This window comes from Marmota marmota, unplaced genomic scaffold, assembly GCF_001458135.2.
Source record: "Marmota marmota marmota unplaced genomic scaffold, marMar, whole genome shotgun sequence".
NCBI classification, from domain to species: Eukaryota; Metazoa; Chordata; class Mammalia; order Rodentia; family Sciuridae; genus Marmota; species Marmota marmota.
The window spans coordinates 38,066,704-38,092,404 of NW_025999900.1; the positions used below are offsets into that span (position 1 = coordinate 38,066,704).

Here is a 25,701-nt window from a genome sequence, read left to right on the forward strand (position 1 = left end):
CTTTTGCTAGTACCTTTGCTGTTTTGGTTATGATAGCTTTCCTTCATATTGTGAAGTCCGGGATGTTAATGCCTTCAGCTTTGTTTTTTTTGCTCAGGATTGTTTTGGTTATTCAGGATCTCTTGGGATTCCAGATGGGTTTTTTTTTTTTTTTTATTTCTGTGAGAAATTTCATCGAAATTTTGACAGGAACGCTTTGTAACAGTTTATGGCAGTCATATATTCCTAAGGTGTTTTATTCTTTCTATACCTGTGAAGTGCAAACAGATAGATTAGTCTGGTTTATGTGCTTGGGCAAGTCTGCTGTACAGGATACTCTACTAACAAGATTGTACAGTGGCCTATATATTGCTTTGTGGAGTTGAGTTTTTCATTATTGGTGCCTATTAAACATTTTTCAATCTCCATAGGTTAGCAACAAGTAACCTCTTCCTGGACTGGGCAACAGAAGTTACACATCATTCCAATCAGACTGATTCTTGAATCTGCTCAGGACTCACTGTGACCACAGCACATGCATTCCCCCTGAGTAGTCCAACCTACAGATGAGACAGAATGGACTTGACTGAAATGGAACTGGAGTAAAGACACCTTCATGTCTCAACCCAAGTGTCTGAAAAATTAGTGCTATGGATGTCCTTTTGATTGATCCATTCTTTAGATGGTTAATGTCCCTTCCTTTAACATGATGCAATATTTTCCATGCTTGCTGATAGGTTCTTGCTCTTTGTACTGCTGTTGTGGAATATGAATGCAAGGTGCCTCTGAAGCCTGTTCTGATGACTTTGTGGAAGATATGGGAAGGCATAAGAATGTTAGAGTCATTAAAGGGTCTTTGAGCCACTGAAGGTGTGGAGTGTTGTGGGTTTAATGCAGGTTAGTACCTAGGAAGTCTTTTGTCCCTGGCAGTGAGTTAAGAACCATTTTAAAAAATGTTATAGAGGGTAAGGGGGAAAGAATCCGGCCAATTCTCGAATGTCTGATCTTTAGCTGAATGAAATTAGCTGAATTAAAGCAGAATGAACTTGGTTATGAAGTAAAGGAATCCATCTATAAAGTAGGAACACTATCTGTCCTGTATATATTCCGACTGCTTGTAGGCATGGTGTGGCCCCTATACTGTCCTGGCCTGCCACTACCGAGGAGTACCCAAGTAATAAAATGTCCAAACCCACTCTGTTGAGTCCAAATTCTTTCTCTTGGATCAGCAAACAGTACACTGAGTCTTTGCATCCTTATCGTTGAAGAGGTTCCTTGATGGGTACTACACTTGATTTCCATGGGTCACCTCTTTTTCCAGGGTGATTTTCCTTTGGATTTGACTTCTCTGACATCAGTTTATGCTAACCTAAAAAAAAAAAGAAAGAAAAGAAAAGAAAGGAAGGAAGGAAGAAAGAAGAAACATAGGACCTCTGGAACAAAATATTTTATTTACTATTAGTAAAGTTTTTCAACTTGGGGTATACAGACTAAGAAAATCCTAGGCACACACAAGTAATTGGAACAAAGGGGGAGTTTTTAAAGACAAAGAAATCAGGTAAACAGCTTCAAAACTTAGGTAATTGGTCTCAGGAATTCATTGCTGAAGTTGGCATTATTGTTTTGGCAGAAATAGCCATTGCTAGGCATCAGTCTTGGCTTATCTGAAATACTATGGCTAGTGGAAATTGCTGAGATAAGCTGGTTACAAAGTATCAAGGTAATTTAGAAATGCACTCAAGAGAGCTTTATGGGTATTCCCAACTCCTTTGGGTTAGAACTTTGACATAAATTACTCCATTTTGTATTATTAACTTCCATTAGCCAGGTGGAAGAGATGAATAGAGCAAGGGATGGAGATCTAGAAGTTCCATGCCTTCTTAGGATGTGCCTCCCTCCCAGTACCTAGCCACTTGGGAGCTGTTCAAATTGCATTGTCTGTGAGTTTTTATGGAGATTGTTTTCCTTGCCTGCCAACCATTATTGGAGGTCAATAGTTGAAGCTGAAAGTTCTACTCCATTATCACTTGTTCTTTCTGGTCACCAGCCCCATCTAGAGGCTATCTAGGGAACTTAATCTAAGTCACATCATTAGCAAAAACTCAGATGATGAGAAGGGGCTCATTATTAATAACAAAATATTCCTAATTCAGAAATTCCAAAAGGTTTTTAAAATGAGGTTTGCTATGAAGGACATTACAAAGGATACATATTAAAAGCTTCATAAGGTAAGGTATAGGGAAAGAGGCACAGAGCTTCCTTCCATGCCCTCCCCAGGCCTCCAGGAACCTGTACAGGTTCCAGCAATCTGGGAGTTCCCAAACCTTGTCCTTTTGAGCTTTTATGGAGACCCCATCACATATTTAATGCTAATAGACTGGATGGGGAAACCCAGCAAGTCCTGTCTACTCAGTTTGCTCCCAGTTTCCCTTCCTTCCTCCTGGACATGTAACAGGACCTTTCCCAAAGGGGGGTCTTATAATATACTATCAGACAAAGTAGATTTCATGACAGAAATCAGGACAAACACAAAATATATTTCATTTTGCTCCACAGTTACCAACTCCCATGACAACATGGTCGGTGCCAAGGGCAGAATTCTCTGTCCTCACTCTTTTTTTTTTTTTTTTTGGACTGGGGATTAACCCCAGGGGTGCTTTACCACTGACCTACATCCCTAATCCTTTTTAATTTTTGAAACGGGGTCTTACTAAGATGTTGAGGCTGGTCTTAAACTTAGCAATTCTCTTGCTTCAACTTCCTAAGTTACTGGGATTATAGATGTGTGCCACTGTGCCTGGCTGTCCTTACTCATATATGGACAAACTGTTAGAGGAAAACCTTGCCCTCCATCTACCAACGTTCTATGGTCAAGGACCTATGAATCAACAGTAGACAGATCAATAGGAGGAAAGGAAACTGGTTCTGTTCATAACTTGTGGGAGGGCTAGGATGAAGGGTTAAGTTAGATTATTTTTTTCTTCTTCCTTCTTCTCCTCCTTCCCCTCCTCCTTACCCTCTACCCCTTCTTCTTCTTTTTAAGTTTCCTACTGAAACCTTTTATTGTTTTGTTCTTGTTGCTGAAGCTTAAAGAAAGTAGCTTTGCCCAAAATTCCTGAGACGTGGACTTAATGACACCAACTTGAATTTGAGTCAATTAGGAACAAGACCAAACTGCATTTCTAGGTCTGTTTAGTTGATAAATGGAACTTCACCAATGACTTTTTTCATATAACCTTCAACAAGAACTCGTAAGTGGCATTGATTATGCGCCAAGAGATAAGGGACCCATGGTCATTCAGGTGGACACCTCTGAAAAGATTTGTCTGTCTCCTGTCCTATTCTACTCTGATTTGTTTTTAAAACCTTGAGGAAAGGTTGAAATTTTTCACCAATCTGAGATTGTATAAGAATTTTTACAACATTAATTGAGGGGAAAAAATATCCCCAAACCAAGAATCCCACCATGGCACCCAACAGACCTCCACAGATAAGGTCATTGACTAAAAGAGCATCATGAATCACTGCAGTAGGGAGATGCTCCTTAATGGAACTTTGAAGTCCAAAGAAAAGGACTTTGCTGAAACCATTATGGAAATGAATAGGCACCAAACTTCAGTAATACTCTCCAATTCCATGGCATTTCAGTGACTGGAAAGCCTGATAAGTGTTTGTGAATTTGTCATGATGCTTGTGATCTTGAAGCAATGTCTGAACTCTGCAATGGAGTGAAATGGCTTCTGTTGTCCCTGCAAGTACTGTTGCCACACCACCAAGCCCCTCCACAGGTTTCAAACACTGGGGCACTGACGTGCTTTTAGAGAGAGGAAGTGCTCTCTGGGAAAGCAAATGGACTTTTAGAGAGTATAAATGAAAGGTTCAGGTAAGGTTTATTTGTACAATTGTCTTGGAATACCTCCGTGCCTGGAGATACCCATGGAGGGAAGTTAATGCTGGCTGTATTTTCAGGAAGCTATGCATTAATCAGATAAGGGGAGTTCAAATAAAATTTCTTTCTGTATCTTCTGTTATTTAAATATTTTCAATTTATTCTCCCCTCCCCACACACTTCCCTCCTTGCAGGTAGCATCTTCATATATCTCTGCTCTCCAATTTATTTCTGAATCTCCAAAGGGTGAGGGAATGGGTGTGAGACTTGTTTTTGAGATGAATCACTTCTTCTGAAATAAACAAAATAAAGGTTTCTGTGCTGTGGTCATGGATCTGATGTGCATTCTGGCCAGAATATATGAGGATATTCAGGTATATATACGGAAGACCAGAACTTAGAGTATAGGAGAAAAATTAATAAATAAAAATAATAAGTAAAAATTTAAAAAATCCATTTAGATACTTGCAGATTAAGTCTTTTATTACAATTACAAGGGAAACATGAAAAATCTTTTAAACAGGAAGTCTTTTTTTTTTTTTTTTCAGTTCTGAGAATTGAACCCGGGGATGCTCTACCACTGAGCTACATCCCCAGCCCTTTTTAGTTTTTATTTTGAGATGGGGGTCTCACTAAGTTATCCAGGCTGGCCTTCAACTTGTGATCTTCCAGCCTCAGGCTCCTAGGTAGGTAGGATTACAGGCCTGTTCCACTATGCCTGACTTTAAAAGTAAGTTAATCTTAATGATCTAGTACATTTTTAATACCGTAACATCTTAGGATGAATCAAAAGTTTGGGAAGAAAAAGAGAAATTTTCTAATACCATTCCTTGATATAATCAGACACAAACATAACAATGTCAAATCACACACAGCTCTAATTTTACCAGTATGTTATTTCTAAACATTTAATGACTCCCCAAACAGCTGACTTTTGGGAATAATAAAAAGCAGACACTTTCAAAACACTCCTTGTAATGAACAGAAAAAGCCCCGAATGAGCCAATTCAAATGAAATTTTGTCTCAGATTTTCCACTAACTTAATGGTCTTCAGTAAATTCCCTTAACAGCATTGTCAGCATCAAAGAGGTACAAGGGGTATGAAAATGAGATAACTGAGAAGAAAGTACTTTAAAATGCTTGAAATGTGATATAAATACACATAATGACTCAATTCCAGAGTATAGGATCTGAAACGGCTAAGTTGACTTGTCTTTTATAAAGAAGCTTATAATAGAAAAGCCTGGACTCACCATAGTTTGTCTCCATTTCTATTGGATACTTAATAAAATGGGTTACATAGAGGGAAAGTGTAAGTAATGAGCAGAGGAGACAGAGTCCAAAACAATTTAAATGCATTACTCATTGCTATTCTTGGAGTAAATCAGAGGCCAATCACTGGCTATATAGCACCCAAGGATGGCATTTATCTGTCAAAGTGCACAGGCACCTCTGGGTCACCTTCACAAGCAACTACCACCCGCCTAATGCTTGCCTTAGCCCGATATTTGCAGTTGGAGGTCCTGGAACTTCCTGTCTCCTTGCAGTCTGTGACCTTCACTACACCCTCATGACAGTTCATCTTGCCATTCTTGCACTGGATATTTTCAGTGCTACAGATGCTGCGAATACTCCAGATGTCTTCATGGATGAAGGTGTTGAAGCTCTTGCACCGATGTAAAGTCATCTTCCGTCTTTGCATCATCAAGTTGCAGTAGTTATCATTGCCACCTGTCTCCTGAGGGTCCACGTGTTGCCGCAGAAACCGCTGGTACATGCGATCCTGGCCATAGGAAGGCTGCACCAGCTGTAGCCCTAGCAGGGTGAGCAAGAGCAGAAGCAATGAATGGGTCCTCTGCAGAGCCATCACCGCCTTAGTGGTGCCTAGAGAAAGCAAGAGGCAGGAGAAGGGACAGTGAGAACTGGGTTCTGGAGAGAGGGGTTGAGAATGACACGTTGACATTTCCTTGACGCCACAGTCTCGTCTTTCCCCTTCTTTTATGTACCATCTCCCCACTCTTTTCTGCTCCCAACTTTTCCCACCCTCATTTTCCCACGAGTGAACAATTTTCCAACATGGCACTTCTCTAAATGCAAAACTCTCTTTTCCAGAAAGAAGCTGGCATAGCCAGTACAGTGAATCAGAACAGGACTTGCTGGGTGGCTGTCCAAGCCTGTGTGGTCCAGGTACAAAAAGAGGAAATGCAAATCTACACAGAACTGGAATTGTCTGTCTTGTGATATAATTACTTGGTATGGGGAATGTTTGATTTACTGGAAGCTCCAACAGTTTAGACAAACTCAGGTCAAAGAAAGTTTATGCACCAATTTGAATAGCTTACATCTAGGAATTGAGGGAGGTAGAGAAAAGAGAATAGAGTAAAACTTCAGACTAGCCTTTGCTCTCATATGACTATTCTCCAAGTGGAGTAAAATCAGGTCCTTTGGAAATCATATGTGTATATACATACATACATATGATTTCATAGATGTATGTATACGTGTGTGTGTGTGTTTTAAATTAGGATATTAAAGACATGCTCAGAATTGCTTCTCTCCCTTGAGGTTTCAGGGATGGAGGTGTAAATCACTTGACAACTCTGACTAGACCAATACTGCCATCTGGCAGTCGCTCCTAGAATTGACTTGAACTGTGATGCTGGTCTGAGTTGATTCTACTGGTGGCAATGGGGATGTTGGGGAGGAATCAGCTCTGATTTGAAAGGAAGTGAGCAATCTGAAGCAGCAAAGATAGTTTTTTGAGAGTCAAACAGATGCATCTCTACCTGTGTAGTTCAAGGTCTGGCCCCAGCTGAACTCCTTGTTTGACATATACGGATTCCTGTCCCTTTTTTTTGGCAGTGCTGGGGATGGAACCCTGGGATTTGCACAAATAGGCTTAGATGAGTGCTCTACCACTGAGCTATATCCCCAGCCTTACTACTGTTCTTTCTTTTCAAAGATCCTGCTTCTTGAGGGCAGAGCCCACCATGTGAGTGACTGCAATGGCTTATGAGGGACTACTTCATTCCACCACTACTCCATCCTTTGATTTGGTGATAGTGACCACTACCAAACATAACTATTGTTCTTTTAAATGTCACCTCCTATTTCATAGTCACCTTTTGCCTTTGTACAGAATGACACAAACCTCTATATCCTATTCCTTTGATTACAGCTGAAGATTCAAGATAATTGTGTTGGAAAGAGAGGAAGTAAAGTGGTTCTGGGAAGAAGAGTGGCAGGAAGAGCTGACGCTTGATATACTCTACTTCCCAGACCAATGGAAACAAGCTTCTGAAGGTTCACTTGGTACTTGGGTTCTAACTTCAGCAGAACAGAGCCTCTTCCCATAACCATGTGATTTCCTGGAAAAGAGCCATTTGTGTGTGTGTGTGTGTGTGTGTGTGAGAGAGAGAGAGAGAGAGAGAGAGAGAAGAAAGAGAGAGGAAAAGGAAAGAGAGAGATAGAAAGCATAATTAATAATTGGTGTATTGGTAGTTGGTTTTAAACTTTCTTCCCAAGGACTCATAATTGTGAAAGTAATGTTGGCTCATTACTTAAAAGAAAAAAAAAACAATTTTCATCTCTTGAAAATTCTTCTTATAACTGTAAGCCCTAGAGTTTTCCCAACTCTCTCTATAGATGAGCTTATCAACTTTACCCTCCCACAAAGGTAAAGTATACTTCCCCATTGACTGATGGGGAACTGGTGATAAAGAAAAAGATGTTTCTACTCCATTCTATCCTCTTTGGAAGCAGTTGAGTGATTCTTACTGGTTTCAGAGACATTTTTATTTATTAAACGTAGGTTGTAAAACACAAAAGATGCAGATGGCTTATTTTCTGGGCGCCTGGAAGTGAATACTGCTGTCACTGTTCTGAAGTACAGAGGGGAAGCTCAGGAAAGGAAAGCAAAACCAGCTCAGGGCCAGTGGCCAGCAGTGGCCTGCTGGTCATAGACGGAAAAAGGACTCATCAAAGTGGACAGGTAAGCCATTTTCACAGGCAATAACAATGTGTCTGAACCCTGCTGTAGCCCGGTACCGGCATGGAGGCCGAGGGGACCCTCCTGCATGCTTGCAAGTGGTGACTTGGAAAGGAGACTTGCTTATTCTTAAGTTTTCTCCGTGAGGGTTTCCATTTCTATTTCCACAGATGGCCTTGATGTTGCCCTTGTTGCCATGAATAAAGGTGTTGGTGTCTTTGCAAGGTGAGGTCAGCTCTCGTCCCTCCATCATGCTTTCACAGTATCTGTCATTCCGTCCCTTTGGTTTGGCATCATAGTGCTGGGTCAGGAAGTGTTTGTACCTGGAGTTATCCTGAGCCAGGGTCGGTGGGGTCACAACCAGACCCAGCATGAAGACCAACAATAAAGGGCCTAGGCCCAGCACCATCGCTTCCAACAGAGGTTCCTGCCAACGGCAAAAGGAGGAGTGGTAGGGGCACATATATTCATTCCAAATTAGGCTAACAAGGACAGGTACTTTTCTCTCTGACAGGGCATCATGTCTCAGGCATCCTCAGTCACCTAATTACAGCTTTTCTTTAGTCTTCCTCACTAAATTTACTACCTAGGGTTAATCCATTTCTTTGGAAAGTCTATTTAATAGTTTTCCTAATACAACTTCCAACCCCAGCCATTCTTCCTTATCTATTAGGATCACTGAGTGTTTGCCTTTCTATCAGTCATAGTGTTAACAAAAATCCATTCACACTCTTAATTTATTCATTTAATACCAAACATTACATAAGTCTCTACTGGGTCTGGGCACTGTGTAAGACCCTGGGACATTAAAGACCATTAAGATGAAGATCACTTGAGCCCAGGAGCTCCAGGCCAGCCTGGGTAAGATATAAGACCTTGCCTAAAACAGAGAAAGAAAAGAAAAGACACACCAAATGCCAACCTAAATAGGAATGTGACAGCTCCAATTTGCTGAGATGAGACCACAATACTCGTGTGAGAGCTATGAAGGATGACTTTTAAGGGATCCTGAGCCCAGAAAAAGGTCACCTGAGTACTGCTTTAGATGGGTTCTTGGACATATATTTTAATCAATCATCTCTCTATGAGGAGAGCAGTGGAGAGTGGTGTCACCTAGAGGTGAAAAGAGGCAGTTCCACTTCTCTAAGAAGTCTGTGGTTCATGGCCTAAGGCAGAATTGTTTTATACTCTAAAGAAAGAATAGGGAGGAGTATGGAAGAAGCCATGCTATGCTTGGAAGTGAGTCTGAGGTTAATTCCCACAGAGCAGAAAAGGCAATTCAAGTTTATTCTGAGGGGCTTCTCACACTGGGGGAATTTGAATTATTCTAGAGAATATTTTCTAGTTCTCTCTGCATATATACATAAATTGTCCCACAGTTGGCAAATGATGTTGTCATGTGGTAAAAAAACTAAACAAAAATTCCTAAGATCTTTTCATAAAGTCAAAGGACTTGCAGTTGGCTATAATGTTTTCTCAACATCATTCTGAAAAGAAAAAGAGAAGAAGATCCCTGCCACCATCTGTCAAGAGCTATCAGCCTTGAACTGTAGAATTCACACACCATTGTATATGTGGGTGTGTGTGTGGGTATGTGTGTGACTCAAACACAGCTATAGGATAAACTCCCTGTTGGAGCATGACTTTAATTCAATGACAGATCATTGAAAATAGAATTAAATGTGGATTATAACAAAATAGAAAACAGACACTTACAAACTTCTGAGATTTTATTTCTTACAAAATTTGAAATTTTGAGAATTAAAAGGTATTTGGCATTTGTAAAAGGTATTTTTCTGATGTTGTTATTTTGTTTTGCTTTTTGAGGTGGGGTCTTGCTCTGTTGCCCAGATTGGTCCCAAATTTTTGGGCTCAAGTGATCCTCCCACATCAGCCTCCTAAGTAGCTAGGACCAGAGGTGTGTGTCATTATGCCCAGCGTGCAGCAAGTAGTTTCTGACAGTAACCTTAGTTCTTGGAAGAAAGTGTGGTGGTGCATGCCTGTAATCCCAGTAGCTCTGGAGACTGAGGCAGGAGGATTGTAAGTTCAAAATCAGCCTCAGAAACTTAGCAAGGCCCTAAGCAACTTAGTGAGACCCTGTCTCAAAATAAAAGAAAAAAGAACTGTGTATGCAGCTCAGTGGTTAAGCACATACCCCTGGGTTTAATCTCTGGTACCAAAAACAAACAAAAAAAAACACCCACAAAACCCAAACCATTCTGAGCCTTTAAAAAAACACCACAGATCTATACCATCTCATATCAAATATCTATAAATGCTGCTATTTTTATTATTAGTTTTGGATAAATAAATAAAATGGCTTTTCACTGTAAAATTTTAACTGAGTTTTAGAACTTTTATTTTTAAGTAATTTGTCTACCAATAACTCATTTAATTTATGATTGAAAGCAAGCTGTCTTTCTAAGAAGCATTGATCTTCCTTGTCTGTTTCATGGTAACTGTAGACATTGTTGAAGAATGCCAAGTTAGACACCAAGGACTCTTTTAATCATTTCACAGTACGGAAATAAATTGCAGTTTAAAAAGTTTCCATTAAGCAAGAGACTACAATTTGTAAGAGAATCAAGTAAAAATGTGTTCTGGAATTTACCAAGAATGTGGCAATGATTGCAAAAGTGACAGCCATCCCTAAAATAATAACAAGTATTCACACATGGCTGGGGTACCTTGCTACCTGTGTGACAAGTTCTTCACATTTATACTGTGCTTTTCAGTCTCCTGGGTGTGTTTTCTCTTTCTGTTTTTTTTTTTTTTTCAATCTTATCCCTTTCACTGATTTGTAATCAATTAAATATATTGCCGTATATTGGACAAATATTGACTTCAAACGTCACAGGCAACTATAAAATCTCAAGTTCTCAAGATTGGAGAGGAACATAGAAGTCACATAGTCAACATCCCTCTGGTACCAGAATCCCTGAGTTCAAAAATTAGGAAGCAGAACAAGGGCAGATAGTACTCAAAAGAGCCATTAGGTGGTAGTGGTGGCTAGGGATGTTAGTAATATCTTCCCTCAAGTAGAAGGACAGTTGGTCCTTAGAGGTGCCAATATACAGGTTATGGGTATATTAATGTTCACAGAAGGGAGTCTGAGCTGGCAACCCTGCTGAGTTTCTGTCCAAACTTTCTATGCTCTAGATATTAAGACCAAGAAGACCTTTACCCATTCAGAAGAATGAAATTATTTGCTGGTAAATGGATGGAACTGTAGAATATTATGCTAAGTGAAATAAGCCAGTGTCCCAAAGACAGAATGTTCTCTCTAATATGTGGATGCTAACCCACAACAAGGGTCGTGGGGAGGGGAAGAATAAAAGTCCTTTGGATGAGACAAAGGGGAACGAAGGGAAGGGAATACGAAGTATGGTAGAATGAATTAGACATAAATTTCCTTGTATTTGAACACAGGACCAAGGTAACTCTGCATCATGTACAACCACAAGAATAGAATCCTAATTAGAATGTTATACTTCATGATGTATAATATACCAAAATACATTCTATTGTCATGTACATAGAAAAAGAATGAAGAAGAAGGAGGAGGAGGAGATGAAGAAGAAGGAGGAGGAAGAGGAGGAAGAGGAAGAAGAAAATGATAATCTGACCATAAGGGTATCACAAAATAGATTTACCTGTTGTCAGGTTTTATGGGTGCTCTTTTCAAGCATGCTATTACTCATGTGATCTTGAACAAACATTAGACTATTTACTTGTCAGTGTTTCCTACTGGTGTATAATCTACAGGAGGGCAGGGCCCACATTATTTACCTTGAATCCTATGCTTGCCTCAAATAGAGAGTCAATATTGTCTAAATGACTGATTTCATTTTCCTCTTCAGGCATAGGTTTTTTTTCACTTATAAAACAAGAGTTGCTAACTCTAAAGTCAGAAAGTCCATGGTTCTAGGTATAACAGAGTCTTTATCTGTATCAGTAGCATAAGTCCAATGGCAATGGAATTGTAGAGACAGATTTATGTAAGTTTGGTTGGTGGCATAAGGCACCAGCTAGCAGAGGAGGAGGAGGAGGAAGAGGAAGAAGAAAATGATAATCTGACCATAAGGGTATCAGAAACTGGTAATAGGGTGATCTGTAATCCTGTCTTACTGAGATGCATCATCTCTTAAAGCTAGGTGTGTAAGTCAAGTCCACATATCGTCTTTAGTTAAGGCATTAGACTGATACTATAGGAGGGCTTTACCTCCTAAAACACAGGTTACTCTTTGGAGTTTGAAAGCCCTCAGGTCTTAATATGGCAAGGGGGAGGGGTAACGTTGTTTCCAATATGCAGAATTCGTAAACTCATTTTGTAATTCGGACTGTTCAGTTTTATTGTAATCTTGACTCCCTAAAACACATAGAAACCAAATCCCAATCAGCACACACCACAACCAGTGATATTTACAATCTGCCTCCTCACATATTCAACCTCCTCATTTACATATTCAACCCCAAATTTCCCAAGACCAGGCAAAATGGAATTGGGAGAAAACAAGTAAGAGCCAGATTATTTGTGAGGTAGAAATGAATCCACCTAGGCCAAGGATCTGAATGTATTTTGGTGTATTATACATACAGAGCTTTACTCAGATACACATCTATACCCAAACATGGAACTGTCAGTTGACTTTTTATCAGTGGAATATGTCCCAGTGTTCTTCAGACTCCTTTATCTTTTATCTCAAACTAATCCCTAAGTCTTCATAACAATTAATATCCCCATCCTTTTCTCAAAGGTAATGTTTTGTATCCAAGGGATGTACCAACCTTTAGGTACTAGCGAGTTAACATGACAGTTTATGACAGAGTAATTATGGTTATCATTTTCATAAATGTAGTCTGGCCCTTTTATACATTCTAGGGCAATATCTTCCTGAGGGAAACAATAACACTAAATGCATATTCCTCCAATTATCTCTCTTGTTTCTTCCCTTCAACTGGCCAGTGTACCTTCTTTTGATCCCAAACAAAGTGTTCCACTTTGTTTTTAAAGAGCTTCCAAAACTTTTCTAAGTAAAGAAATCTGTCGGGATGTTAGAAGGAAACAGTGCTGAAAGCATACTTTCTGTATCTCTCCCTAAACCACATATAATGCTTATAATGGGGGCAGGAGCAGAAGTATTTCAGATGCCCTTTAGCAAATGGCTTTCCAGATATCTGGGGATTTTATTACAATTTAGGAATGGCCTTAAACCTCCACTTGCTCCCAATCCCACTAATTTCCTATTATACACATACAGGTTATCCCAAAAGAAAACTGTTAACATTTTAAATTTGAGAGTCTGAGAGTCTTTTTTTTTTTTCTTTTTATCTCATCAACTTGGTCCCAGAGATCTTAAAAAGGGATAAAATGCATTTCATTGAAATGGATGAATGACTAGAAATAGTATATAGATATAAAGAAATTTAACAATAGATTACCCAGGAGGAAGAATCTTACAAAAATCTGGCAGTTTCCCTCCAACTAGAGATGGATCTGGCGGTTCTTCCTGGAGATGAGTTCCAGCTGTGTGAACGTAGAGGTCCCTCCTGGTTCTGATTATATAGTGTTCACATGAAGGGGTGGGAGAACTGACCTAAGGTCCCAAATCCTGGCAGAGACAAGCAAACCAAGGACCCTGCTCTTAGACAAACGAGGAGAGTCATTCACCTTTTCCCTGGGCATGACTGGGTCAAATATTAACCCACCTGAATGGACTGGAAAACTGTCCTGGGGGAAAAGTTTGATAAACATGGCCTTTCATCCCAAAGCTGCCTCTTTCTGATGTCCATGGTTCTTATTCTTGCCCACAACAGAACTGAGGTTTCATTGTTCACACACAGTTATCTGGATCTTTAAGACATTATATTTGACCTGATGAGCCAACTCCAAGAACTGCCTTGGAAGAAGTCTATAGAGTAAGTTATGGTCTTCCTGTGGTTGCATTTCTACTGTACTTTCTGTGTATCTATAGAATTTGGTTTCATGAAAGGATGCTAAGAAGGTTATACCAGAAATTTCATGGAACCAGAAAAACACTTTTAGTGAAGGTTATGTGACAGCTATTAATACCCTGCCTCCTACCTCAGCCTCCCAGATACTACCCCCAGAAATAACCTTGCTGTATTTCTTAGGCTTCTCCTTCCTTTTTAATTTTTTTTTTGTAATTTGTTCTAATTAGTTATATATGACAGCAGAATACATTGATGCACTTTGATATATCATACATAAATGGTAAAGGCTTCACCTTCCTTTTATCTTTACCTGTGCACAAGATACTAACTCTGAGCACTCCATCTTCTGTTCCTTGACAAACAGTTGCAAAATTGATTATCTCCACCACTGATACAACTTTGCTCTTTCAGACACTCACAAAGTAGCATCACTGCTTATATAGGAACATGGGCCTCAGTCACCAGTATCACTTTCTACATCCTATAGTTTCAAATATTAAGCAAAAGTGGGATGCCCAAAATTTCCAAACTCCCAGTACTCACCTAAATTTGTGCTGCATCTAGAACACTGTCATCCTGTTTTAAATCCTCAACACTCTGTTGTCATCCCCACACCAAGTGTTCAATCTGCCCATGTTTGAGAAAATGACAACTCAAGACAAGCTGGCTGCCAGTAAAGCAACTGCACTTGAAATCATTATAGTAATTATAATAATCAGTGTTACCCTTTATTTTGTGAAGCTCTCATATACATGACTACATTTAACCCTCTGGGCTGTGTGAGGTAGGTACTACATAAGTCTCTTTTGCTTATTAGAAACTCCAAGATCAAACAGCAGATGAATGGTGGAGTCAGACTTCAAGCCCTTAAACTGAAGAGAGAAAATCTACTTGTTTTTCCAGACTCCGCTCAGCAATGCCTCCTCTGAGTCTCAGCTAGTTCTTCTCAATCCCCATCCAATCCCCTGAGGAGCTGCCCACTTCTTTCTTTGTGGAGTCTTGACATCCAGTACATACCTGCAACCAGGCAAGCATTTGGCAGAGGCCCCAAGATGACAGCACTGAGTTAACCTCAGATATGTGCTAGTCTGTCTGAAAAGCAGGTGAGTCAGCCTGAAGGAAGTCTGTTTGTGTAAGGACCTGTAATGCCTCCAGAAAGGATTCATCCTAACAGAAGAACATGATGAGGGGTAGAAGAAAGATACATAGGCCATACAGCAGTGTGGGGAATACACTGTGTGTCATTTACATTCCCTTCTGACTCAGTTTTCTGAGTCCTAGGGAGAAGACCCTGCAATAGAAATTTAAATAAAGGAGTGAGGAGAGTTGTTGTTTAGTAGTAGAGTGCTCACCTAGCATATGTGAGGCCCTGGGTACAATCTCCATACCACACACATACAACTTAAATAAAAATAAGTTTTGTTTCATAAAATCTATCTTTCTCTCTTTGGTACTGGGAATTGAACCACACCTAGCTATTTCATGAAATCTCTCTAAAACTCAGAGAGTCAATAGCAAAGCAGTGTAATTAAGTCCACAATCCCAGTGATTCAGGAAGCTCAGGCAGGAAGATCACAAGTTTGAGGCCAGCCTCAGCAATTTAGCAGGACCATAAGCAACTTAACAAGGCTCATTCTCAAAATAAAACATAAAAAGGGCTGGGGATGTAGTTCAGTGGCAAAGCACCCCTTGATTCAATCCCCACTCTCAAAAAAAAAAAAAAAAAAAAAAAGGAAGAAATTCACTGTGATTGTTGTATGCTTACCTTGTAATCTTGTATCTAGGGGAAAACCTAATATTCACTTCAATTGATTGTCAATTTATACATTTTGTTCCATCTTTCTATGTAGATAATCATATATAGATAACTAAAGCTGTACTTCTTCTCTTTTGGGGATTCACTACAGGAGTGAAGTAGGGGGCAGGAGCAAGGGCAAACTACCTTCCCCCACATGGGAATCATGTTGGGACACTTTTGAAGCAAGTCTGGACACAAGAACTGGAGCATTCATTCCATTTGCTCTACCAGAAAGGAAAAGGACACTGTGTATTGTCACCTTTAGTCACTCTCAGAAGCATGGGTCACTTTGTATGGCAGGAATAGACCTCTCGGAGGGAGCTGAAACAGGACAGGTAAAAACTCAGCCTTACTGTGTAGGTTAAAAGCGAATTTGCAGGCTGGGAACTTCAGAAAAAAAAAAAAGTGCACTGATTTGGAGTACTTATAATTGGATGGGACCAACCTGGTTTTACTTCAGGATAGTGTAACCAGGAAAATAGTCTGCTAACCATCACTCCTTTCTCTTGAAGGCTTACAAATGAGAGTGGCATGGTAGCAGTCACTAACTTAGGTAGTCCTGATTTCCAGACAGAGAAGGAAGGCTTTCAAGGGTCTCAGGAAGGCTCTGCTTCTAGCTTATTGCTCATTCCTAAAATCCCACTGAGTTCCCTTCATTTCTGAGGTATTGGTCCTGGCTCCAATGAGAAAAATCCCTAGGAGGGTAAAGTCTTTACATATCTGACAGTAACTTACACAATGTCAGGAATGTGCTTCAGATCCTTTGTTAAGAACAGTTTCTGGTAACTGGGGGAGCTTGATGATTTAAGGCAGAAGAAAAGTGGGTGGCAAGGCTCAGTCTCAAAATAAAACATAAAAAGGCCTGGGGGATGTAGTTCAGTGGCAAAGCACCCCTTGTATGGAAAAGGACCAGTTTTTCAGTTTTGTTGGAGCACAGACCTGCCTGAGCTTCACTATTGTCCTTGTCCCTGCATCCCCAGTCAAACCCTGAGCTAAAAGGAAAAGAGGTTGGGGGTAATGAGAAGAGGACTAAAGCAAACTGCCACATACTGCTTGCCCATACGACCTGATACCTCAGAGGTCCTGGAGTCCTTGGAAAGGGAGGGGCTGGCATGCCTCTGACGTACCATCAAACACCAAAAGCCAAAGTTTGTTCTGCCAAGTGCCAAAGTTTAAAGCATTTCAGGAGCAAAGAGAAATAACAGGACATAGGAGCCCACAAGATGGGGCTTCAACTGGCATCCAACAGAGTGCCCAAATGCTCGGTTCCTTTTGTGGGCAAACACCATTTGCAAATGGTACCTATTTTAAATTAATCACACATTACCATTTAAAAGGACACTGGAGAGCTAAGTTCTAAAAAGTTATGGACCACTTGTTTGTTAGGGAGGAGAGATGCCAGACTGATTGCAACACCCCATTGCTTCAGCAGTCATCAGTAGAAGCAGCAGCCAACTCCCACAGCTGGAAACGACTTGATTGATATGTCCCTTCTCTGATAAATAGCCCAAGAACTAAGATAAGGTGCTCTACCCTAACCCACAATTTGCACACACACACACACACACACACACCCATACATGCCTCTGGCCTTGAAATACCAATTCAAGCACCATCTCACCAGAACAGAGCTGCCTCTACTTTTAGTCATGGGGTAGTGGGAAGGAGTAGCCTCAGGCCTCTGAATACAGTCAGGTCCCTTCTCTGCCTGACAACCCTGGAGGATTCACAACCTGCTCACATAGTTGATAATGCAAAAAGCCATTTCTTTACTTTTCAACTAGGCAGAAGGAGGTTACGTTGAAAGAGAAAATAGGGTTGTTTGTTTTTTTAAAAACAAACACATCAGCCAGGCATGGTGGTGCATACCTGTAATCCCAGTGACTCTGGAGCCCAAGGCAGGAGGATGGCAAGTTCAAAGCCAGTCTCAGAAACTTAGCAAGGCCCTAAGTAACTTAGCAAAACCCTGTCTCAAAATTAAAAAAAATAAAAATAAAAAGGGATGAGGACTGGTTCAGTGGTAAAGTACCCTGGTACAAAAAAGAAAGTTTTGCTATTTCATTAAAATACATCTAGTACTTACTCATGTATGTTTCAAAATACAAGAAATTATAGTCTATGATTAACAAACATTATATCTTTGTCAGTAATTTTAATACATGCAAAGCATTGCTGATTTAAAAAAAATACTCATAAAAAAAAGTTCTGTGGAGTATGGTGGTATATGCCTGTAATCCTAGTATCTCAGGAGGCTAAGGAAGGAAGATCACAGTTTTGCCTGGGCAATTTAGCAAGACACTCAGCAACTTAACTACTTGGGGATGTAGCTCAGTGGTAAAGTGTCCCTGGGTTCACATCCCAGAACCACATAAATATATATGAAATTTATATATAATAAATATATAAAATAAGTAAATTTAAAAATGAAACAATGTTCTGACAACTTGAACTTAAGTTATTCAATTTTTCTGGATTTTTTTTCCTATGTCTCTCTCCCCCGCCAGTTGTGTCCTCACATGTAGACACAAGAAGCATGAAATTTTCCTTCCAAAGATTCTAGTGTTTATGTACTTTCCTCCTTTATACAGAGTATACATGTGTGATTCTGTCCTTTAGGAGTAATTACAAAATTAGATGATGGAAGGAATGATTTACATGTACTCTAAATTCTGTTATAACAGTAACATTTATAGCAATAAACACAACACTTATTCAGTAACAGAGGTAATAGTTAAAGGAGGAAACACATGAAAAGAAGGGTCATAGCTCCAGGAAACAGGGACACTGTTGACTGAAGGTGAATGGGAACAAAGTCCTGGGACATATCTATATCTCAAAAGACAAAAATTAAACATTCACTTTTCAACAAACTTTGGGCTTTGTGCCTGCCTATTCCCTCTTTCCCAGGCATTCTTCTGAACAGCTGTTTACAGAGACTTTTCTTGGCTCAAATACAGATTAAACTAAAAATATTAAAACAGGTTGCACCCTTGTGCATTGGTCCTCTTATTAATCCACCTACTTTAATTTGAGTCACAGGCAAATGCTTCCAATGATAACTCAAGAAACCTCTTACTCTTATCTGATTATGAACCTGCCATTTGCTTTCTAACTAGAGCCAAGGCCATTCCTCTTTTCCTTGAATAATTTCCCCCCTAATTCATCTCCATTTTATTAAGTACCTTCTTTTATCTAAGAGTTATATTACTATGCATCACTACCCCACACAGTGGGGGAATAAGAGAGGGAGGGACCCTGAGGAACTAAAGAGGATTTTATCTCTCATTGGTTTCTTCCTCCCTAGTAAGATGCATTTTACTGATGATGAAACTGAGAATCAGATGGAGATATTAGTTGCCCAATAACTTATGATGCTCCTGGGAATAGAAGCTCTCCAATGTACCACATAACTTTTAGATGCCATTTGAGTAATTTCTGAAAAATCAAAATCAAAGTTTTTGTTTTGTTTTGGTACCAGGGATTGAACCCATGAGGGTTTACATCCCCAGCCTGTATTTTTAATTTTTTTTATTTTTTAAGTTGCTGAGGCTGTCTTTGAACTTGTGATCCTTGTGCTTCATCCTCTTGAGTCCCTGGGATTACATGTTTGGCCACCAGGCCCAGCTAATCAAAGTTAATTTTAAAGCTGATACTGAATGAGTCTTTTAAAGGAAGCCTATATTGAATATTTCCATATGTTCCAAAAATATTTATTCCCCATTTTATCTGCAAAAGAATTGCTGGAATTAAAGTCGCTGTGACAAAATTACCGTTCAGCATTAAAGACCTAGCTGTGTGGTTAAGCAGATTTTTGAATACTGGAGACTGCTTCTGAAAAGTTGGCTTGGCTCCTTCGAAATTTCCCAGCTCTGGGAATGTTACTGAAATGGTTTTTTACTGCCCTTTCTAAAAGAAAGATGTTCTGAGTTACCAATGTTATGTTCCCATTTGATGTGTTGTCTCAGAGAAGGAGAACTAGAAACCAGTAAGAAAGCTTAGAGAAGAAGCTGTTGGCAAAGGTTTCCAAGAATTTCATAACACTGGCTAAGGGTGTGGTAAGGGTGGGAGACAGAAAACAGAAAACGGAAACACCCGTCTCCAAAAGTTAGTATGTGGGCAAAAATTGGACAAGGCCTGCTTCACAAATCTGATGATCACCCTGGGCACCTGGCAAAGTTTTGCTCGTTTTGATCAACCGTAGACTTCCCCCCAGGCCTCTCCTCAGTTTGCAAATTCTGTGGTCCCTTCTGAGCCTGGATTCAGGACATTGGGGCATTCGCGCTAGCATCTCTGCCTAGCTGAGTAAAGTAAAAATCGGGGAGGGAACAAAATATTGCTTACTCCTGCAAAATAAATAAATAAATAAATAAATAAATAAATAAATAAATAAATAAATAAAAAACCTTTAGTTTCCTTCCCCTCTCCTCAATTCCTCAGTCCGGTCCTCCAGCGCCTCTCTGATGAGTCCCACACCGCCTCTGCCAAGAAGGGATTCCCACGGCCAAATCGCTCCTGGCAAAGCTACCAAGAAGCGGGAAGAGGAGCAGGAGTGCGAACCCAACCTCGGCCACGGAACTAGGTGGCAGAAACGTCAGAACAGTGGAAAGAAGATTTTGTTTCTCACCCGCTTCTTCCTCCCTAGTAAGATGATGGAGAGCTGGTAGAAAACGTACGGATGTGCTTTTAAACCTCGGTGGAGATCTGCGGTGTGAGCGCGCGCCTGCGTGTGCGCACCGGTCCGGATAGGGTGCAGAGAAGAGGGTCCGCGTTCTAGTTTCGACGTGGCTTGGGACCCGGCGGGATTTCGCAGAGGAGGCGCCTCCCGCCTGTATCCGCCTTCAGACGCCACAACCTCCGCCCCTGGGCAACTAGCCAATCCCCACCGGACAGAATGCAAGCCGGGGGGGGGGACCCCGCCCCTCCGCTAGGTAGAACCTGAGGGGCAGCAGCAGGGAGGACACAGCCTCAGGGAAGATCAGACCAGAGCAGAACTTCCTCCCAAGAACGAGGTCGCCCTGGAGGCATCCCAGGGAACCCAGGGAATTTTGTTCAGTTACCAGTCACTAGCCGCATTTGCCACGTTCATTCAGGGATGTCCTCTTTAACAGGGTAACTCAAGTGTGATTAGTTTATACTGAATTTAGCTTTTTCCAGCGGTTGTCAAAAGGTGTAAAAAAGAGAAAAACTTCAGCTGGGCTCGTCCGGGATTTGAACCCGGGACCTCTCGCACCCAAAGCGAGAATCATACCCCTAGACCAACGAGCCACGGCGCTGCTGGTTTTCTCATCCTCCTTCTGAACTACACTTTTGTGCCAGCAATTGGCCGCCAGGGTGCTCTTGCGTTCTGAGTTTTAGTTTTCTTTCTTTCTTTTGGTAACATTTTTTTTCCATGTTGCTTACTTCTTTCTCCCATTTTTACCAACTTCCACGTTTGACACTGGACCCGTCCCCGTTTATTCTCCTTCCCTCCCACGTCCTGTAAACCTCCGGACACAGGAGATCAGGGAGATCGGAGAGGCAGCTTTTCAGAATTCAGGCCACACGCTCAGTTCCACTGAGCCAGGTCCGGGAGGGTCTAACTTCAAGCTCGAGCCTGAAGCGAACCAGGTTGGAGTTCCAGGACTGGAGCGGTCCTCGGTCGCAGGACAGTAGAGTCCTGAGCCCAGGACAGGCGCACCTTTGCTTCAGTTGTTTCATCTTTCTGGAATTCATGCTCCCACTTTCATCCCAACTCATGTCAGATTCTATTTCTCTTTCCTGTCCTGCCTCAGATGAAAATGTTTTGATAGAACTATATAAATAAATAATACTTAAGTATCTTAAAACTGCCTTTTCCCCAAAGGACGTATGTGTGTGTAGAGTAGGACAATCACACGGGCTGAAAGTCACAGGAGGGTTCTTCTGCAAATCAGATTTCTGCAGGACGCGGAGTTACATACACAAACATGCATATCAACAATGTTCTTCTGTACCATCCAGTGGTCTTTCACTTTGGGACTTCAGGCAACCCAGGATGCACAGAAGTCAAAAGTAGGCCGGCAAGGAGGATAGACTCGCACATTCCTCAGAATTGTAGGATAGGGACTCAATTTTATAAGTGTACTTCTCTCCTAAGCCAATTAGGTCTCCTCAACGGTTGATCAGAATACGGGTACAAAGGACTTCTTAATTTAGTAGTGTGAATCCAAAAACAGCGCTTTTCCTTCGAGCCGGAATCGAACCAGCGACCTAAGGATAACCACACCGGGACACGCTACAGTCCTCCGCTCTACCAGCTGAGCTATCGAAGGTAGCACAAACACGCCTCTCAAGAATTCCGTGTTCAGGGCATAAACAACCCGAAGCAGGCGCAAGACGATTTTAGAGCATGGCCATCGCTAAAGCACTGTTTGCGAGAAAGTTATGCGTCTGTGGTTATAGGGACAGCTCTTTTGGAGCTGAATTCTCCTGCTTCACTAAAGGGGCTTGCTGTCCTCCAGGACATGTGCCTTTGTGTGTGGCAAATAGGACCGGCATTCCGTCATCGAAGATCTGAGGACCTAGACATTCCCAGCCCGCCCAACCGCCAGCTCCGGAACCCGCCTTCCCAGTGCCTCACTTCCGGCGCTTGCAGGGTGCGGCGCGTCGGCTCTGTCAGGCGGTCTCTCCCTGCAGCCGCCACGTCCTTACGCTTGGGGGTGGGACAGCGTGCGGAAAAGAATACAGAAGCGTAAATCTAGTGTTTCTGTGACGATTCGCGTCTGAAGAAAATATATTAAGTTTTTCAAATAGGAAGCCACAATTTATTTTTGTCATTATCAAGTTTAGAGACCTAAGTCTCGCACCCAAATTTACGGGCACTTAGTTCTCCCCGATGAGACAGCGAAGGGTCCAAGATCCAGTGATCATGAACCCTGGCCGGATGGCGCACGCCTTCTGGATGACTGACCTAAACGGCTGTCGCCGGTTTTCTCCCTTCAGGGAAAGATCTTGTTCTCGACTCGAAATCTGCCCAGTGTTTGAGGGCTCGGTTTGTTCTCCCTGGGCCCCCCTTCTTCCTTGCTCCAGAGCTGCAGGCGCGGGGTACCAGTCGAAGGGTCCACAATGCTGGAGTGTCCGCGGAGGCTGACCGCGCGTCCCGCAGCTTGTAATGGACTCCGCCACACTCCAGTCACAGAGCAGGACATGCGCATTCATACATGAACCTAAAAGGAAGAGATTTCCTCTCAGTTGGTGTTCATTCGGGAGCACCAGCAAGTTGGAATTAGCCCATTTTCTTCGTAAATGTGGAAGGGAAATTAATTAAGGAAAAAAAAAGGAACAAACCCATGAGGCCCCAGCGAGATTTGAACTCGCGACCCCTGGTTTACAAGACCAGTGCTCTAACCCCTGAGCTATAGGGCCTCGCGAGGGCAGCCGTTCCTTGTTTCTTGGAAAAGGAACATGTCGCTGAGTTTCCACTAGACCATGTGAGAACAGAACGCAAAACCTGGATTTCTTTTCACTCTGTTTCCCAGTTAACGGTACTGGAATTCAACCTGCGGATTGTGGGATTACTGGAAATGGTGCAGTACGGAAGCCAGTGACAGAAACCACCACTATCTTAAAGACTGGAGATATGTGCCCTACCCGACACAAACTGACACAATAAAACACACACACACACACACACACACACACACACCTTCAGATTGTAAAAATTAAGAAGGGAAACCCGGCAAAGAGAAATCTGCCACGGTCTCTCCTGAAACTGCAACTTGCACACTTAGTTTTTTTTCCTGGACTCGGGATTTACAGGAACCTGCAACAGTCTCTCTTCCAAGTGCCTTAAAAGTATGAAACTGTCTCACAGCTCCAAGTCAGCGCCAGAGCAAGCAGTCACTAACTCGCTATTTAATTCATCCTTTAAGGCAACAAACACTGAATTCCAATACTGTGCTAGGTTCTACACTAGGAACTAGAGATGCAGAGATGACTTTTATCCTGCAGTCACTGTCATAATTTTGTGGAATAGAAAAACTATAGTTTTCAAGAAACACAGCAATGAAAAGTAGCTCTGTCAGATGTATAGGGGTGGTGGCTGTTTTCCAAGGTGCACAAACTTGCAAAGTGAGCCATCCTTCCTGAGGGATGTTTAGCTACTGGCTGCATTCTGAGGAGAGGCTGAGATTTACATAAGTTAGGGGCCCGGCAATCCACTATAGAAGAAAATTAGGAGCACAGTCGGAGACAAAGACTGAGGTATTTTAAGGGTCTATGATAGACCACTCTCGGGAGCAGATGCACACCCCCCACCCCCACCCCTTGAAGTGAGAGTAGGGGAGAAGACAGTTTAATAGAATGAAGTTAGACCCTTTTCAAGAATAGAAGATGGAAACTCTCCAAGCATGGATTGTAGAATAAATTGAAGGGAGGAGGAACCAGAGTCAACACCAAAAGATCAAACCTAAAGAGGCCAAAGGCTAATAGTTATGAGATGGAAAGGAAGGAAAGAATGAGAGATACAGGGAAGGAAGATTCTGCTGAACTTAAATACAAATTACAACAAAGAGGAAAGAGAGAGGACTTTCAGTTTTACCTTGGAGAAGCAAGATGATCTTTGCAGGGAGAAAAGAAAGCCTACTCCTTCAGGGTATGTGGAGAGGACAGAAGGGAAGAAGAAGTGCTAGGATTTAGGTAGACTGAATTTGAGGTGAGGATGGAGCAATTTGTGGGAATTGTACAACAGAATACTCTTGAGTCTAGAATTTAATAGTCAAGGTTAGATCAAATCATATAAGTCATCCATTGAGTTAGGGCCTCCAAGAGCTATGAGTTCTTTTTTTTAAAATTAATTTAATTTTTTTTTTGTTGTTGTTGTAGATGGACACAATATCTTTTTTTTTTTTAATGTGGTGTTGAGGATTGAACCCAATCACACCTTGGAGGAAGGCACACTACCACTGAGCCCCAAACCCAAGCAATGAGTTCTTAAAGGAAGAAAATAAAAGGAGAAAACAGCAGAGGTCTGAACATGATCCTTCTGAGCAGCCCTGTTGTAGGTATTTGTCATATTAGTGTTGTCCAACATGGTTTAAACATTCTCTTTACACTTGGTAATTTCACATATTATAAGTAAGTGTTTGGGAGAAAACTTGCTTTCCCAGTTTGCTGCTGGAAGTGAGCATGTTATCGAGGTTCAACCAGTCAGATAAAGCCAGGGAAGATTTCAGTTTAGAAGTAGAAAACAAAGGTTAATAATCCCACAGGGAAAACCTACAATTTTCCAAATATGGAATAGATTTAAGTTTTAGGGGTCTGAATTTTCTTAAATCCGTAGACTGTTGTTTTTCTTTACTTACGGAAAATTCTCAGCTGTTGTATTAGTTTGATAGAGCTACCATAACAAAATATCATAGACTGGGTAGCCGAAACAGCTGAAATTTATTTTCCTCATGATTCTGGAGGTCAGAAATCAAAGATCAAGATGTTGGTGTATTTTATTTCTTCTTATAAGGATACAATCAGATTGAATTAAGGCCTACTCTAATGGCCTCATTTTAACTTAATTATCTCTTTAAAGATGATTTAAAGCCTATTAGAGGCCTCAACTCTTTTTAATTCTTATTTCCGAATTCAGCTACATTATGAGATACTGGCAATTAAGGACTTCATATGATTTTGGGGTGTGGAGACATATTTTAACACATTTTAACCATTTTCTTTTTCATATATTGTGTTCTATATTCTTCTCTCGAAATTGAAGTTAAATCTATATTAGAGCTTCGCTTCTGTCTTCCATTTCTTTTAACCTCTCTCCATATATTTTTGTCTCTCTATACTGCATTCTGGATAACACATTTTTAACCTATAATACTGCTCATTAACTCTCCTTACAGTTATGTTTAATCAACTGTTAAATATGCCTGCCACACCAGGCAGAGTGGAACATTCCTGTAATCCCAGTGGCTCAGGAGGCTGAAGCAGGAAGACAGGAAGTTCAAAGCCAGCCTCAGCAACATAATGAGGCCCTAAGTAACTCAGTGAGATCCTGTATCTAAATAAACTATAAAAAAAGGGTTGGGGATGTGGCTCAGGGTTCAATCCCTAATACAAAAAAAAAAAAAAAAAAG

The 25,701-nt window shown here is 41.1% G+C and overlaps 2 protein-coding genes, 3 non-coding genes and 1 pseudogene across 9 annotated transcripts; all 6 read right to left on the reverse strand.

Annotated features, from left to right (window-relative positions):
* Nucleotides 1-1,411: 1,411 nt before the first annotated feature.
* LOC107144353 lies at nt 1,412-3,858 on the reverse strand (annotated as a pseudogene).
* A 472-nt stretch (nt 3,859-4,330) lies between these two features.
* Nucleotides 4,331-20,551, reverse strand: Rnase4 (ribonuclease A family member 4). Of its 5 annotated transcripts, XM_015493423.2 has the most exons (3): nt 13,300-13,421; nt 8,181-8,284; nt 4,331-5,753 (listed from the first exon to the last, which is right to left on the reverse strand). In XM_015493423.2, the coding sequence occupies exon 3, from the start codon at nt 5,734-5,736 to the stop codon at nt 5,296-5,298; it is 441 nt and encodes a 146-aa protein (XP_015348909.1). In that variant the 5' UTR covers nt 5,737-5,753; nt 8,181-8,284; nt 13,300-13,421; the 3' UTR covers nt 4,331-5,295. The 5 variants fall into 5 exon arrangements, with proteins under 5 accessions (XP_015348909.1, XP_015348914.1, XP_015348926.1 ...); XM_015493428.2 differs by lacking the exons at nt 8,181-8,284; nt 13,300-13,421 and adding an exon at nt 20,235-20,551; XM_015493440.2 differs by lacking the exons at nt 8,181-8,284; nt 13,300-13,421 and adding an exon at nt 20,284-20,418.
* On the reverse strand, nt 7,647-8,266 carry Ang (angiogenin). The gene has a single exon (XM_048798886.1). The coding sequence runs from the start codon at nt 8,264-8,266 to the stop codon at nt 7,826-7,828; it is 441 nt and encodes a 146-aa protein (XP_048654843.1). The 3' UTR covers nt 7,647-7,825.
* A 252-nt stretch (nt 20,552-20,803) lies between the features above and the next one.
* Trnap-ugg lies at nt 20,804-20,875 on the reverse strand. The gene has a single exon. It is a non-coding gene; the product is annotated as a tRNA-Pro (tRNA).
* Nucleotides 20,876-21,810: 935 nt separating this feature from the next.
* Nucleotides 21,811-21,900, reverse strand: Trnay-gua. Its single transcript is given in 2 exon segments — nt 21,811-21,846; nt 21,864-21,900. It is a non-coding gene; the product is annotated as a tRNA-Tyr (tRNA).
* A 1,020-nt stretch (nt 21,901-22,920) lies between these two features.
* Trnat-ugu lies at nt 22,921-22,993 on the reverse strand. The gene has a single exon. It is a non-coding gene; the product is annotated as a tRNA-Thr (tRNA).
* Nucleotides 22,994-25,701: the final 2,708 nt, after the last annotated feature.